The sequence below is a fragment of the Phoca vitulina genome, unplaced genomic scaffold, assembly GCF_004348235.1.
Source record: "Phoca vitulina isolate PV1807 unplaced genomic scaffold, GSC_HSeal_1.0 scaffold26, whole genome shotgun sequence".
NCBI classification, from domain to species: domain Eukaryota; kingdom Metazoa; phylum Chordata; class Mammalia; order Carnivora; family Phocidae; genus Phoca; species Phoca vitulina.
In genome coordinates, this window is record NW_022589729.1 from 26701476 (window position 1) to 26717529 (window position 16054).

Genomic DNA, 16054 nt, shown 5'->3' on the forward strand with positions numbered 1-16054 from the left:
ATGAGGAGTGACTGAGAATGGGTAGGAGGTTGCTTTTTGGGGTGATGAAAATATTCTGGAATTAGATAACAGTGCTGGTTGCACAACAATGGGAATATACCCAAAACCACTTTTAAAGGGTGAACTTTATGGTATGTGAATTATATATCAATAAAGCTATCGTTTTAAAAATAAACATGAAATAAAAACATTTTCAGATCAACAAACCTTAGCAGAAAGTACAAATAGTTATTTAAGGCGTAATGATTCCAGGACAAGATGATCTGGCTTATTAGGAAATGACTTAGTTCTCATTTGCTTTCATTATAAATGTTAATCAAAAAAGAGCTCACTCCACAAATTCTGGTCTTGAGGTTTTCATATAATATTCTCATATGACTTTTCTTGGGGCTGAACTATTATCATTTTTTAAAAAGATTTTATTTATTTATTTATTTGACAGAGAGAGACACAGCGAGAGAGGGAACACAAGCAGGGGGAGTGGGAGAGGGAGAAGCAGGCTTCCAGCTGAGCAGGGAGCCCGATGCGGGGCTCCATCCGAGGACCCCAGGAACATGACCTGAGCCTAAGGCAGCCGCCCAACGACTGAGCCACCCAGGCGCCCCTGAGCTATTATCATTTTAAAGCAACTTTGCAGACATCCTAAGAAACTGGGATTAGCCACAGTCTATTCTGCTGTTTTTCTATGGGGTACTATTAGAAGCGCTGTTTTTATTCTTCCTAAATGGAAGAGCATATAGATAAAGGGTAAGAAGTTATTTATAGCCATCTCAAACTCTTTTTATTAATAAAAAGCACTAAGTGTGTCATGGTAATATATAAAAATAATATTAGTAATATTGTAGTAGCAGCTGACTCTTTCCTGTGCTTACTAACGTGTCAGGCTCTCTTTTCTAAAGTGTTTTGCATGTACTTTCTTGTTTAACCTTCACAAATACCTATGAGGTGCATTGTTACTCTCACTCATAGAGGGGGGAAACTGAGGAACAGAGGAATTAAGAGACTTAGCCAAGGTCACCCAGCTAGTAAATTGCAGAGCCAGGAACCCAAACACGAAGTGTGACTCCATGGCTGCATGTTTTCCAGTGTACTGTGCTTACTGCCCTTTGTGCACTCAGGCTTGGAGTCAGAATCCCAGGGTCAAGTCTAGTAGCTCCATTTGCTGGCCCTATAAGCTTGGGCAAATCACGAAACTTCTCTTTGCCTTGGCTTTCTATTCCATGAAATGGAGATGGTATTTGCTCTGTCCCACATGGTTTTCCGAGAATATCAAATTGCAGAAGTACTTTGTAAGGTATAACACGACAGCCTGGTTTATTGGATTAGAGCTGAGACCTCCCTCCAACCCCCACCTCGCCAAAGAAATGACTAATTCCAGTCCCATGCTACCAGAAGTTGTCCCCAAACCAATCATCCTGGTAGATGTCCCAGTATGTGGCCAAGAAGGGCTTGCAATATAAACAAGGAAAGCTGTTTCTCTGAACTCTGTAACACTTTGGGCCAACATCCTATTGGGGTGAATGAGACCTTGCAACATTTTTTTGGCTGGAGCAAATTGGCGCTGAGAACCTGGTGAGGAGAATCCCAGTCTCACCATCCCTGGGGCAGCAGCTGGAGCTTACAGTAGCTGGCTCGGCCAGCCCTGATGGTACAGGCTGGTTCATGGACGTGTCTATGAAAGACATGCCTTTGAGAATTCTCAAAACACTCTGGAGAGTGGGACTCTGTAAGAACCTGCTATGTTTGCATGAGTCTTTGGGACCACAGCACTTTGAGATATTTAATTTCTCATTTTTAATCACAGGTTAATGAAACATGAACATCCAGGTTATGCTTTTCCAGGTTATTTTTATTATTATTTTATTGTGGGAAAGAGGCATTCACTCAACCAGGATTAAGCAATTAGATCCATTACATCTCCATTCTTGGAGGGCTCTCTTTTTGACCTGGGAAAAGGCATGGTGACTTTTCAAGGCAGGAAATACTCCACCGAGGGAAATACCCTCTCTTCATTTCCATGAGTAATACATTTTCTAAGAAGATATTTTTCGGAAGTTGAAGGCAGAATGGACAATGAGCCCCACCCACTGTTGCTGGAAGCAGCGACTCCTCTTCAACAGTCCTTTGACTTTTGATGACTCCCTGGATTTGATCATGTATCTGCTGGTAAAATCTGGAGATAAGGAACCACACACACAAAAATTGGGGTTTAAGAACCCAAGTCATTTTGCATTTCAAGCATCATATGCAAGGCTTTTCAGGGACACAATCTCTAGTTCCTCATATTCTGGGGCAAGCTCAGACCTGCCTTTCTTTGCCTGTTTTAAAATCCATGTAGTAAGTAAGTAAGTATGTGGGAGAAGTGTGTGTGTGTGTGTGTGTGTGTGTGTGTGTGTGTGTGTGTGTGTGTTGTTGGCTTGTCCAAAGCTTTTTACTGGCGCCTACCAGTAGAAGGGTCCTCTCCATCACTCCTGCCAGGAGCACAAGGCTCTCTCTTGCAGGCAGGCTTTCGGACTCCATCCATCTTGCATTCTGGAGCTGTTGTCCCGTTGTGTGACTCCTAAATGACTGAGCGGCCAGTTGCTGGATCCCAAAGTGGTGAGCATCATGCCAGAACCTGCTGAGTGCATTGCTCGCATTGTACTTCAGGAGAAAGCAGTGCTTTCCATCAAAGAAGGATTTTTGGGAATCTCTGACTTATAATGAGTTGTCTAAATAGCATCTAGACTAACAGTTCTTCCTAAATCAGGGTCTAAATTCATTTCCTGAGGGTTGAAAGGATCTTTAAAGACATTTAAATTCTTCTCCCCTCTAACATTAACCAGGTTAGGCTAAGTTATGCTGCTGTAGTAAACAAGACCTTCATCTCCCTCAGGGGTTTAATACAACAGAAGTGATTTCTCACTTATTTCACATATCCAAGACATGCTAACAAGAGGCTCTGCCTGTCATGGATACTCAGGGGCCCAGGCTGAAGGCACTACTTCTCTCCTGTAATGCTGCCATCTCAACATGAGTGGGACATGAGAGAGCATGGAGAAGTATGCACGGCTTCTAATTCTCCCCCCCAAAATGACATGTTTCTTCCACTTCAAGATAGTCACATGGCCCATTTAACTTCAATGGGACAGGAGGTGTGATTTTCCCATGTCGTGGGAAGAGGGAAACTGCAAATGTGAGGAGCAACTGCAATGTCTGCCATACATTAAAGTGGGTATCCAACCTAGAGTACATTAAGAGATTTAAAATCTTAACTCACATGCTAAGATTAACCCAACAAAATGCAGATTTCAAATCACTCTGAATACTTTCATATTGAGTATCTTACTCACTATTCATTTATTCAATAACATATTCTTCTATGCTGAACAGTGTAAGGAAAAGAGAAGGATACAATATCTATCCCTTTGCCCTCCCAAGATCTTAGTCCAGGAGAGGGAGGGGGAGGGAAGGGAGGGGGAGGGAAGGGAAGGGAAGGGAAGAGGAGGGGATTCAGTACTGCAAAAAAAGGTTCAAATTGGGGCACCTGGGTGGCTCAGTCATTAAGCGTCTGCCTTCGGCTCAGGTCATGATCCCAGGGTCCTGGGATCGAGTTCCACATTGGGCTCTGCGGGAGGCCTGCTTCTCCCTCTCCCACTCCCCCTGCTTGTGTTCCCTCTCTCGCTATCTCTCTCTCTGTCAAATAAATAAATAAAATCTTTTTTAAAAAAAAAAAAAGGTTCAAATTGCTACAGTGCTCCAGGGTGATAGAAATTCTTTGCAGCTTTTGGAAATGGTTTCAAGGAAGAGAACTTGAAGAGCAGGTAAAATTTTTAATGAAAAGGTAGTAGGTGTTTGTTGGTTATGCCAATTATACCAAATAGTTTAAAGATAAAAATAAAATTCTACTCAGGCCGTGCTCTTACTCCTTCAAAATAAGTATCCTTAACAGGGTGTGTTTGTGTGTGTGTGTGTGTGTGTGTGTGTGTGCACATGTATATGCATATATATGCAATCTGCTTTTGACAGTCAACAATATATCATGACCATCTTTCTATGTCAAGACAACAGGTGGTGGTTAGTGTTTGGCAGGTGGTAAGGACATCCCAGATTGTGAACAGAGGGGCAGAGGCAGGAGGTGGAGATGAGCAGCTCAGCTGGGCTGGGAGCACAATGTGCAGAGGTGTGGGGAAGAGATAAAGCTGGGAAAACGAATGGACCTAGTCTCAGAGATGGTGCATTTATTTCTAGGTCAGGGAATTTCAACAATTTTCAGTGAGCAATGGTGAAACTAATGATTTACTTAAATTAAAAATAACTTTAAAAGAGATTCTATTTATTTATTTGAGCATGATTGGGAGAGAGCGAGAATCCAAAGTAGACTCCACGCTAAGCGCAGAGCCTGACACAGGGCTTGCTCCCACGACTGTGAGATCTCCACCTGAGCCAAAACCAAGAATTAGATGCTTAACCGACTGAGCCACCCAGATGCCCCAAATTAAAAATAGCTTTTAAAGAAACTTGCATTTATATTCAACTTGTGTAAATTTGGAAATGAAGAAAAACTATAGAGGAGGAAAACATCCATTATCTTACCGCTCAAAGATAATTCTGTTAACATCTTGGTATTTATAGTTCTTGATCATTTTCAACATATATGCCCACTCTTTTTGGTATAAAAATTGGATCATACTGCATATATCAGTCTGTAACTGTTTTTTATGCCTAAAATGTTATAATTTTTTAAGAATTTAAATATAAATTATTAGTGGCTGGACAGCATTCCATTATGTAGCTTTTGCCCATAAATAATCAATTAAGAATCACACAAAAGTAAAACTCAGGTTAATTTACTTTATCTCCCCTTTAAGTGCATTCCATTTACTCAATTTTGAAATTAACAATTGATTAGAGAACAACCACGTTTACTGAACACCTGATAAGTAGAAGGCTCTGTGCTAGGCACTGCTGGGATACAGAAACGGAAAAGAAGAGTGATGGGTGGGAGTGGGGAAGGGAGAGCGTTCTCACCAGAAACCAAAGATGATTTGGTGGGTGAGGAGCAGTATAATTGAGTTGTGCATTTAGAAGTTTCTTCTAGAGTAGTGTGCATTCTGTTTTAAAAAGGGATGAGACAAGAATCTGTAAGACTCCTTCCTCTTTCCTCCATTTCTTTCCCCCCTTCTTTTCATCCCTCCATTCTTCCTCCCTCCTTTCCTTCCTTCCATTAAAAAAAGGAAAATCTCCATTAGGAAAAGCAATCTGGGATATGTGAGAGACAGAGCGACACAGGAAAAAGGACCACAATCCTAGACCTGGATCTACTCAGGAGACTATAACTATCATTTTCCCCAACCTGTATACTGTCAGGTATTTAAAATATTCATGTCTTTGGGACTCAAAGCTGGTGTCTTGCAGGTTGTGGGAGGGTACAGGAGCCTGATTCTGGGGAGCAGGGGCAGTTCTCTGACCTGGATGTCTTGTGTGGTTCTGTTTCCTGTGATTGGCCAAAAGCCTTTGCTTAGAAAGTGAGGACCGTGGCTCTTCCCCTCACTTCTCCATTCCTGCCTGCAGCTCTGAGAGATCAGCAGCACCCTAGGTCCCTTGACATGCTCTTAAGTTGTATTTGAACTGCTGTTCCCCATTGGTTTCCATGAACCATTAAGCAAAAGAACAATCAGTGGTGGTCCCTCTTCTAGCAGCTTCCAGATCCTTCTTTTCCTTAGTCCCCTACAGTAGTTGTATGGCCATGGAATTTGTGAGGGTCACAGCGGTCTCAGGCAGGTGCCCTCCCTTTGTTTTTGCTGATAAACTCCTGCTCAGGCTTCAAGCCTCAGATCAAACATCATCTCTGCTGCAAAGCCTCTTTACCCCTTCCAGCACTGTCCCAAGATGGGGGTAGATTCTGTCTTACCTCCATGTTCCCATGAACTCTATCTTCTGTTAAAGGCACCCAAGACACAGTGTGACAATTTATCTGTTTGCAAGTGTATCTCCACTTTACTGATGCATTAGAGCCCAGAAGACTGCATGTCAATTTATTTTTTGACAGCTTTATTGAGATAATAATTTACACATCATAGAGTTCACCTGTTTAAAGTGTACAATTTAATGGCTTTTAGAATATTCACAGAGTGCATCACCGTAATCTAATTTTAGAACATTTTCTTAACGCCCCAAAAGAAACCTTTAACTCATTAGCAGTCACACCCATTCCTCCTACCCACTCAGACCTCCAACTCCAAGCCCTAGGCAACCACAATTCTATTTTCTATCTGTATAGATTTGTCTTTTCTGGACAGTTTTACATAAATGTTATTATAGTGATTCATTTTTTGGTATAGCTTCTTCTGGCACGCAGTAGTGCTTAGGAAATGTTTGTTCAGTAAATGAATGCACGTCTGCACGATTGGAAAGTGGCATGGAAAGGGTGGTACAGGGCAAAGAATACTAGACTAAAAACCAGAAGACCTGCACTCCAGTTCTGGTTCTGTCAATTATTTATGTGTCTGAGGGAAAATCATTTGACTTTTCTGACTCTCAGCTTTCTAATCTGCAAAGAAATAATATCTGTCCCCCTTACCTCAAAAAGGTTATAGTGTATATCAAATGGGAACATTTATTTGGAAGTGGTTTGTATATCTAAGAATGCTGTAAAAATTTAAGAAGAATTTGTTTGTTTTTACTTTCATCTTTTGAAATGCCTATAATTATAAATTACTTGTTACACCAACGACAGAAGAGAAGGTAGGATGGCAGAGTGCCAGTCTAAGGGGGCCAACCAGTAGACACGCACGTTTCATCTCTGCTCCTGGAATGATAGCAGCTAAGACAGGGAAAGGCTGACAAAATGCCCAGGTAACCCACATCTATTACTGCGTAAGTTCCTTAGCCAAATAGAGAGATAACAATCATTTTTAGGATGAAGATTAAAGTCAGTTCGCTGGAAGAAAAAATGATGATGTAACTTTATTCTCTCTCCTGGCTATCAGGAAATCCTAGTTAATGGGCTTATTGCTTCTCTCCTGCAGGGCATTTCCATCCGTCAGAAAGAGGGGGTATTCAGTTCTAAGAGTGAGCTCTTTATTGCTTCACCTGAGAGTGCAGATGGGACCCTTCTCCATCCTAATTCAGTCCCTTTCTCTCCTTATAGATTTAGCGGAATTTATAGGAGATGTGGGGTAGGAGTAGATTTACTTCTCGAACATAAACTGAAACTGTAGAGAGATATACACGGCAGGTGGCATGAGAGTAACAGAGTAAACTTCCCAAATCTAATAAAGAATATTTTTGGGGGGAAAGTAGCCTTGTAAATCAAAGTTTATTCTCAGAGATTTTTCTCCCACCTAATATTTTTGTAAAGGAAATTCCCCCAAGTTCTGGGTGAGAGAGATTAGAAGAGCCTCCGGTCTTAGTCTAGTCCAGGATGGAGTTTGGGTAAAAATACGTGGATATAGGCCGAAGGACCGGCCCCAATTTCTCCAACCTTTCAAAGTCAGAGACTCAGAGCTTGCCCAGGGGTGAGCCAGTGGAGTGGGCTGGGCCTTGCCCATCTGCTCCCTCCCAAGTTGCCATCTTGCTTTTTCCACTTCCCTGACCATGTGATCTGTCCACTGCCCCCTTCCCAGCAAGGGCTCCCTGCTTATCCATCTTTGGTGCTATTTCAGCTCTTTCCCCCACAGCCACTACTTTCCTCTAGGCCAGGATTTCTTATCCTCAGCACTGTTGGCATTTGGGGTCCCATCATTCTTTGTGGTGAGGGGCTGTCCTGTGCACTGTAGGATGTTCAGCAGCAGCCCTGGCCCATTCCACTCCATGTCCGTAGCACCTCCCACACTCCCCAGTTAGGATGCCCAAAAATGTCTCCAGACATTGTCAAATGTCCCCTGGGGACAAAATTGCCCCATTGAGAATCACTGCTCTAGTCCATCCACTTTGACTTGAAGCGCTTATTTGTTATGCATTCACCACGTGGAAGACACTGGGTTGTCCTTCATGTGTTTTATGTAGAACTCAAATTTTAATATACTTAAGAATCACCTTGGAGTTTCTTCAAATGCACATTCTGGTTCAGTAGTTTTGGGGGAAATGTTTGAGATTCTGCATTTCTGATGAGCTCCCAGATATTGTTGTTGCTGCTGGTCCACAGACCACACTTTGAGTAACAGGCTCTACGTCATTGTGTCCTTGTGAGCCTTTGGGACTTGACTTTATAGATAAGAAAGCTGAGATGCAGACAGCTCATAGGCGACTCAATCATGTTTTGAACCCAAGTCTGCCTGGGCGCAAAGCTTGTGCTTATAACTGGCAACCTCAGTTGACGTTGGGCCAAGGTCCTTGAGTTCTCTCCTTGCCCTCTCTTCCCAGGTAATCGTGCTGTGTTAAGCTCAGGCACATGTTTGCCTGGAATATCCATATTATATTATGCCTTCCTTAGACAGAATGAGCTGCTCGTGACCCCAGGTGGGTATCCTGGAACCTATCGAGCTCTATCCATGACCTCATGCCTCTGTTCTAGCCTGCCCTGCTAATAGCTCATCCCTCCTGCCCCCTTGCCTGTCAGTAGACAGTTGTCTAGCACTGCAGCTGCCCTGGGGCTCACTTTCTCTCTCAGCTTCCTGCCTCAGCTGTCTGTTTCTCCAGTCCTCTCCTGCCTCCCCCTTGTCTACCGCTGCTACATTCTTACTTTGTGTTCTTTTTATCTCATGAATGCCTCTGGGCACCTTCTTCCCGTAGTAGTTAGGGATTTTTAGTAATGCCCTGGATCCTGAAGGGGGGGGAAAGGGTGTGGTGTGGGCTCCTGCCGAGGACTGGAGGGCAAGATGTAGGTCCTCCAGGAGCGAAGGACTCAAGCTTGGCCCTCATACAGGCGGCGGCAGCAGACCAGGCTGCTGGCCGGGGAATGCAGCAAGTATTTTGTCTGTTTAAGGAAATAAAGGCCATTGAATGTGTGATGAGGGGAAGGGGTGCTGGTGCCAGAGAGACTGGGAAGGGTTTGCCAGCCGGAGAGATTGGGAAGGGCCAATTCTTTCCAGGGTCCCCTGTTCTTCCTTCTCCGCTGAGCTGGGGAAAATGATCCCACCCCTCACATCACATTCTACTCCCATGTCTCTTGCCTGAACCCAGATGTTTGTGCAGGAAGGTAATTCAGAGCAGGGCTCAGCAGCCTCTCTCTGCAAAGGGCAGAGAGTAAATATTTTGGGCTTTGTGGGCCATACAGTCTCAGCCATAACTACTGGTCTCCATCATTGTAGCACAAAAGCAGCCATAGACAATATGTAAACAAACTGGGTGTGGCTGTGTCCCAATAAAACTTTATTCACGGACACTGAAATTTGAATTTCATGTACTTCTCATTTTTTGATTTTTTTTTTGTTTTCGTTTTTTGTGTTTTTTTTTAGTCATTAACAAATGTAAAAACCATTCTTAGGTCACAGGGTTAACCATTCTTAGCTTGTTCTTGGCCCGTAGTTTGTCAATCCCTGATTCAGGATCCGGCGTTTCCCACAATGTGTCCCAAGGACATGGTCAAATACTCATGGGAAATGCTGCATTAAACAAAGTCAAACACATGTCCCCGCCCCCGGCCCTCATGGGACTTCTCAGTCTTCATTATTCTCAGGAACATGTTCCCAAGAGTAGCTGGCACAAGCCGGCCTTCTGGAATCTACCGACTAGGAAGTCTCTTGTCCCTCAGGATCGGGTTCTGTGCAACGTGCTTTGGGAGCACGGTTAAGGTCCACCCTTCATTTTGTACACGGGGCAGCCGAAGCCTGAGCGCCTTGCTAGCTGGACATATGGGTGGGTGTCTTCACCTTGGCTCATGACATGCTGCTTCCCCTGGGTGATTCCGGGCCAAGCAGCACAGGCTGAGGCTAGCCTGCCTGCCAGGACACCAGGGCCCCTCAGCTTTCCAGGCCTGGTCATGCACACACTGCCTTATTCTTCCTGAACCTGAGATGGAGCCTTTGGTGGCTGCATGTGAGGAAATACTCTAAAATCCTGGGCCCTGAGCTATCGCAGAAGTACAGGTGAGCTATCCTGAGTCTCCAGGTCACTGTCCCCTCATTAATAGGGCATAATTATTGAATGATTTTGGAGTAAGGAGACTGGGGTACTCTGTACAGCAATAATGTATTCACATGTGTATAGAGTTTACAAAGCACTGTGTCATTTTCCCATTTGCTCCTTGCACCTGCCTTTTGGGGGAGGTGGGGCGGTTTTCTGTTTGTTTTCATTTTATAGATGCAGAAACTGAGCCTCAGGGTAGCTGGGAGACTTGCCTCTGTTCACAGAGCTGGTGGCATAACCAGAACTCAGCTCAAGGCCTCAGCTCACCTCAGCTCACCAATGCCCCATTGTCTTCAAGTGAAGGGTGAGTAGGCAGTGAAGTAATTCTCTAGGAAAGCATGACCAATTTCCCTTTCTCCACCTCCCCCCTCCCTCCGCCCCTCCCCCCAGCCCCCATATATATATGATCTCCACAAAGCCTTGCTAGCCTGCACATCTTTACTTTTGAAACAGCTTTCATTGCTGGGAGGAGAACCTTGCACCCACGGTTACACCCCTGATCAGTGAATGGTGAAGGTGCCTGTCCAACTTGCCCCTCCATAAACAGGAGCCAGCCACCCCTGAACAGCAAGCCCTCAAGCATCCCTTGCAGGACCTGAGGTGAGTGATGGGAGATGCAGGAGTACTTTGCTTCAAAGCACTGGCCCGCTTCCTCATCCGGAACTGGAGCCAGAGGGATGGATGAGGAGCTGCGTTCTCCACTTTAACACCAAGAAGGATCTGGGCTGGACGGAAGGAAGGCTGGAAGGATTATGAGGCCCAGAGATGCATTTTCAAGAGAGGCTGTAAAGGCTGTGGCGTTTGAAGGAACAGAATGAAAAGGCTCTGAGGGAGACAGTGAGGCACCGAGCTACATGACAGAGGCTATTGGGCACTTATCCTGCACCCTCTGGCCCGTGTGTTGGCAGTCATTCCAGGGACAGGTCTTCTCCCACCTTCCTGCCCAGGCTAGGGCTGGAACTGAGTGGCTTCGGGTGTGAGACCAGTGCCCAGAGTGAGACAGGTTCTTAAATGTTTGTGGAAGGGAGGGAGGGAGGAAGGAAGGAAGAAAGGAAGGAAAGCAAAGGGCAAAGAAAGCAGGGAAAAGGAACTCTCTGCACATGGGTGTGACAAATAGATAATGGGTTACCATCCCCTAGCTTGGGGCCCCTTCAGACAGTCATCCACTGGTGCTTTAGTGGGAGGTTTTAAAGGTGATTCACCTGGAAATCTGATTCCTCCCTCTTGTTCAGTTACCTGAAAAGTTAATTCTTCGAGTCAGGGGTGAGTTGGTCAGTTGAGGTGGCAGAGTACTGTCTGGGCCCCTCCCAATGGGTCAGGACTAATCCCTGCGCTCCCTCGTGATGAGGAGTCAGGATGGTCTTCTCCTGGGGGAGGAGAAAAGACCTGCCCAAGGGTGGAGCTCAGACAAGCAAATGCCTAGTTAAGGTCCCTATACTCCCAAGTTTGGAGGATGTTCTACACATGTTCTTTGGCACTTTAAACCCCCCCCCCCCATTTCTTCACCCTTCTTGGTTAAATCCTGACTGGCCAGTTGTTGGCTGGAGAGAATTGTCATGGAGCAAGTATGGAGGTTTTGGGTGTGGGGGACGTGGGTAAGCAAGGTGGGGAAGCTCAGAGAGACACGAGACCAACGGGTATGAGACGGAGGGGCAGAAAGACCTGAGCCCCACCCCAGCACACCCCAGCAAGGCCACATGTTTGCAATATTCTAAACTGGGAACTTACCCTGGTCTCTGACTTCACATCTGTGTGTCCCTGAAGGTGGCTGAGGGAGAGCCAAGGAGAGCCAAGGAGCATTATTCTGGGTATGCTGCTGGCGGGGCAGAAGACCTTCCTCAGTGGGATGCCTCCCTTTCTTCCAGCAGGATCCTCTTGGTCCTTCCTTTGCTGCAGATGGGCTTTCCAGGGCAGACAACTACCCTCCTCTGCCTCAGTCTGGTGCTGCTTCTCTGGAGCCAGGTGTCAGGGGTCCAGGGCCAAGAGTTCCAGTTCGGACCCTGCCGAGTGGAGGGAGTAGTTCTCCAGGAACTGTGGGAGGCCTTCCGGGCCATGAAGGACATTGTGGTGAGTGAAGTGGTGTTCTGGACCCAGCTGTGGGGCTTCCTGTGAGTGCAGGAGACTATTTTATGATTATGAAGCCCTTTGCAACTCGCTAATTATTTTCCTATATGATAACTTTATGAAATCAGAGGCATCACAAGTGCACATTCCCTCTTGCACATGAGGAAACAGAGGCTCAGAAAGATGTGGTCAATCTCTAGGAAAATAAATTAGCCTAACGGGAATAAAGAAGGGGGCCTGATTCATCTGGGTTTCAACTACGTGCAAGGGGTGGGGACATGGGACTCCACCAAGAAGTCGTGGGAACTGCTTTGAGACCCACTGGAGTTTTCACCAACTGCTTTGCCAGGCTCCTGCTAGTCTGTTCCCACCTGCGAAGGCTTTAGCTAATGGTAAAAAGAATGCTAATGCCAAGGTGGGAGGGGGCAGCTGGTGAAATGTGATGGAGAATTTCTCCGGGTCCTGAATGTACTCCGGGTCCAGTACTCACACTGGCAAATGCACTCCTTAAACAATGATTCAGATTTGGGGCAGAAAGAGGGAGCTTAGTGAGGTGGCCTGGGGGAGGGGAGACAGGGGACGTCTCCAGACAGTGCTGGACAGGGGACGGGACATCTAGTTGTGATCTTGACCTTGAAACCAGGCACTGGGGACAGGACATCTAGGTGTGATCTTGACCTTGAAACCAGGCACAAAACCCCTCCCCCATCAGTTTCCTTGTTTGCACATTGAGGAGGTAGGAAAATGAGCTCTAAAGCTCTTTTCTCACAAAGATGCTTTGAATACAATCTGAGAATTGGAGGATATGGCTGGTTGCAGGGGAAGCTCCAAGGGCAAGAGGCAACTCAGAGGTGCAACCCCCACCCCACACCAACCCCCACAGAATATGGAGGCAAAACCCTGCCCCTAGTCGTTCTTAAACCAAATAGGCTTATTTCCTCCTGACCAAAGGAATCAAACGGGTCCCCCATCAAGGCTTGGAGAGCTCCTGGAATTCCATCTGCCTCTGGGGGTTAAGCTTAGTGATTTCTGTGGCTGGAAACTTGTACCCTCACCTGAGGGGCCACCTCAGCTCAGACCTTTCTGGGTCCTCCCTTGGTTCCTTTGGCCTCTGAGATCTCAGACTGGATAGATTTGGGGGCCAGCATGTATTTGTAAGGTTGATTTCTGTGCTGCCCATCAAGCTGGACACATCTTTTCTTTCTATTCCCAAAGCAAGCTAAGGATAACATCACCAGTGTCCGGCTGCTACGGAAGGAGGTTCTGCAGAACGTCTCGGTAATCAGACATTGGGAAGGACTATGCCTCTCTCTGGTGGCTTGTCTTCTATGGGTGGTCTAGGGGAGGCTGATAGAGACCACTTCTGCACAGACTGAGCCTACGCAGGACAGGGCTGGGCAGTGAGCCAGAGAAGTCAACGTCTGGGTCATCACCCTTGTGTCCAGGTTACGTGGGTATGTGTGTGTGGTGGCATGGAGGGTGGTGCGGATTGAGGCTCACAAGCATCTTTCTCCATTTAGCCAGAGTTGCCAGGATTCCACATCTGCTTAGGTCTCATTGGTTCGCATCCCTCTTTCTCACCCATTACTGTTGTCCCCTTACCCAGCTAGGCAGTCAGACAGCACATGTACTGAGCCCTGATCCCTGCAAGGCACTGAACTTCACTCTGGTGCTCAAGGGAGCTCGAGCGCAATCCCTGTGTTCCAGAGTGTAGTTTCCTTTTCTCATTTCTCTTTCCAGTTCTTTCCCTGGACTCTCAACTCTGGACCACCAAGTGTCGGGTGCTTTCCAGGGTCCATCACCCACCCCCGCCACACACACACACACACACACACACACACACACACACACACACACACAGCTATTAGAGAGGCCATGTGGTGTAGAGGAAAGAACATTAAACAGATGGGGAATCAGGACTCCTGGGACCTAGGTCTGTGTCTGCCACTGACTGGCTCTGTGTCTATCCTCTCTGGGTCTGCGGTTCCTCCAGTCAACCAAAGGTGCCGCTCTGCATGCCCCTGAAGGCTCCTTCAGATCTAATGTTTATCAGCATCTCCTAGAAGATCTCTTTCTCTATGTGCTTATCTTGCCTCATGTGGCATGTGGGTTGTTCATGCCGAGTCAGGGTGGGCAGAGGGCTCAGCTCTGAGGTAACCCAGATCCTCCCCAGGACACCGAGAGCTGTTACCTCATCCGTGCCCTGCTGAAGTTCTACCTGAATACTGTTTTCAAAAACTCTCTGGATAAGGCAGCTGACTCCAGGATCCGGAAGTCATTCTCTACTCTGGCCAACAACTTTTTTGTCATCGCGTCAAAACTACAACCCAGTGTGAGTCGAACAACGCTGTGACCAGGGCCCACGGGAAATGACATGTTTTGAGAAGACATCTTCCCTCTCCTTCTCCAGTCCTGGCTTTTATTCATGACAGGGATTCGATGCTGTCATGGGAAAGAGCACAGGCTCTGGAATCTGGACCTTGTAGTTCTGGATTCAAGTTCAGGTCTGCTTCTAACCAGCTGGATAACCCTCTGCAAAGCAGTCAACCTCTCTGAGCTTCATTTTTCTTACCTATAAAATGTAGATAATCACCCCTACGTGGCCAGATTGCTGTGAAAATGAAAGGAGTCAGCCCCCACAGCCAGTGGGAGTTCAGCAGTGGCTACCTTGAGAATGTGGGATTCAGAGCTGGCCTGGGGGAACCCCTCTGGCATCACTAGGAGGGAGTGGAGGGGGCTTGCCTCTGCTGCTACACAACACTCAGCACAATTTTTTTTCTATTATCCAGCAGGAAAAGGAGATGTTTTCCATCAGTGAGAGTGCGCGCCGGCGGTTTCTGCTGTTCCAGAGAGCATTTCAGCAGGTAATCAAGGCCAGGATTCGAGAGCTCGCCTACCCACCAGTAGACTAGCCTGAACCATCACACGAGGGTGCCTCGGAGACCTCATGCAGAACGCACGGCAGGTGACCCCACCAGGCGTGCCCCGAAGCCACCTAACTTTGCACAAGCACAGGGATATTTGCATCAATTATCATCCACTTTGCACGAGCTCCACAAACTACATGGTCCATCTTTGTGCCAGTTTTCATATTAAAACACTTTTCTATTTCCCTACAAGATGATTTCATTATTAAGGACTTACCCTGTGAAAGTTTTATGAATATTTGAGCTGGGCAATTGGAGTCCGAGGTGCGCCCCCTACCCCAAACACAAGCAACCTATCCACAGTATTTTCCATAATGCTCAAATGGTCTAGTTTGTGAGGAAAAAAGTATGGGAAAATATATTACCGTCTCCCAAATAAAGACAGCAAAGAAAATCCAAATTTAATCCGCAGACCCCCTACAAAAAATATATGATTTTGATCACTTTTTTGAGGAACAGATATATCATCCTAAAAATAAATGGTGAAGAGTAATCATATACAGAGGAAAGGGGCCAACTGGATCTCGGATTCTTCACCTGCATAGTAGACTCAGGAGGTGGCAAAATCCACCCTGCACTGGGGCTCTATAGTTCTTGTTATCAGGAACTCCAGATGCTTTTCCCTTGCTCCTTACCCACTGCTACTCACTGGTCCATTGGTCCTCACTGCCTCCCCCAACCCTGCAAAGGAACAAGTGATGGGTGGGTGCGCTCATCAGAGGCCATCCCAGAGCGGGGACAGCCAGCTCCAGGAGCCGTGGGTGGGAAGGAAACCTATTCTTGTGGCTAATATGGTAGATCTTCAACTCTCCTCTCTCTTTAGTTGGACATACAAGCAGCCCAAACCAAAGCCTTTGGAGAAGTGGACATTCTCTTGACCTGGATGGAGAAGTTCTACCAGTTCTGAATGCAGAGACCAGGATACACTTCTTGTTTTCCATGTCATTTCAAATGTGCCGTATCCCTTCCTGTGATGTTCTCTGGGCACTTCACACCCTTGACGATGGATTTCA

The 16054-nt window shown here is 46.3% G+C and overlaps 1 protein-coding gene across 1 annotated transcript; it reads left to right on the top strand.

Annotated features, from left to right (window-relative positions):
* Positions 1 to 11606: 11606 nt before the first annotated feature.
* On the top strand, positions 11607 to 15974 carry IL24 (interleukin 24). The gene is made up of 6 exons (XM_032422081.1): positions 11607 to 11615; positions 11947 to 12117; positions 13330 to 13392; positions 14288 to 14446; positions 14904 to 14978; positions 15865 to 15974. The coding sequence occupies exons 1-6, from the start codon at positions 11607 to 11609 to the stop codon at positions 15946 to 15948; spliced, it is 561 nt and encodes a 186-aa protein (XP_032277972.1). The 3' UTR covers positions 15949 to 15974.
* Positions 15975 to 16054: the final 80 nt, after the last annotated feature.

Coding starts and splice junctions, on each gene's coding strand:
- IL24 (XM_032422081.1), top strand. Junction 12,118..13,329: donor GGGCCATGAAGGACATTGTG/GTGAGTGAAGTG, acceptor CTATTCCCAAAG/CAAGCTAAGGATAACATCAC. Junction 14,447..14,903: donor CGTCAAAACTACAACCCAGT/GTGAGTCGAACA, acceptor TCTATTATCCAG/CAGGAAAAGGAGATGTTTTC.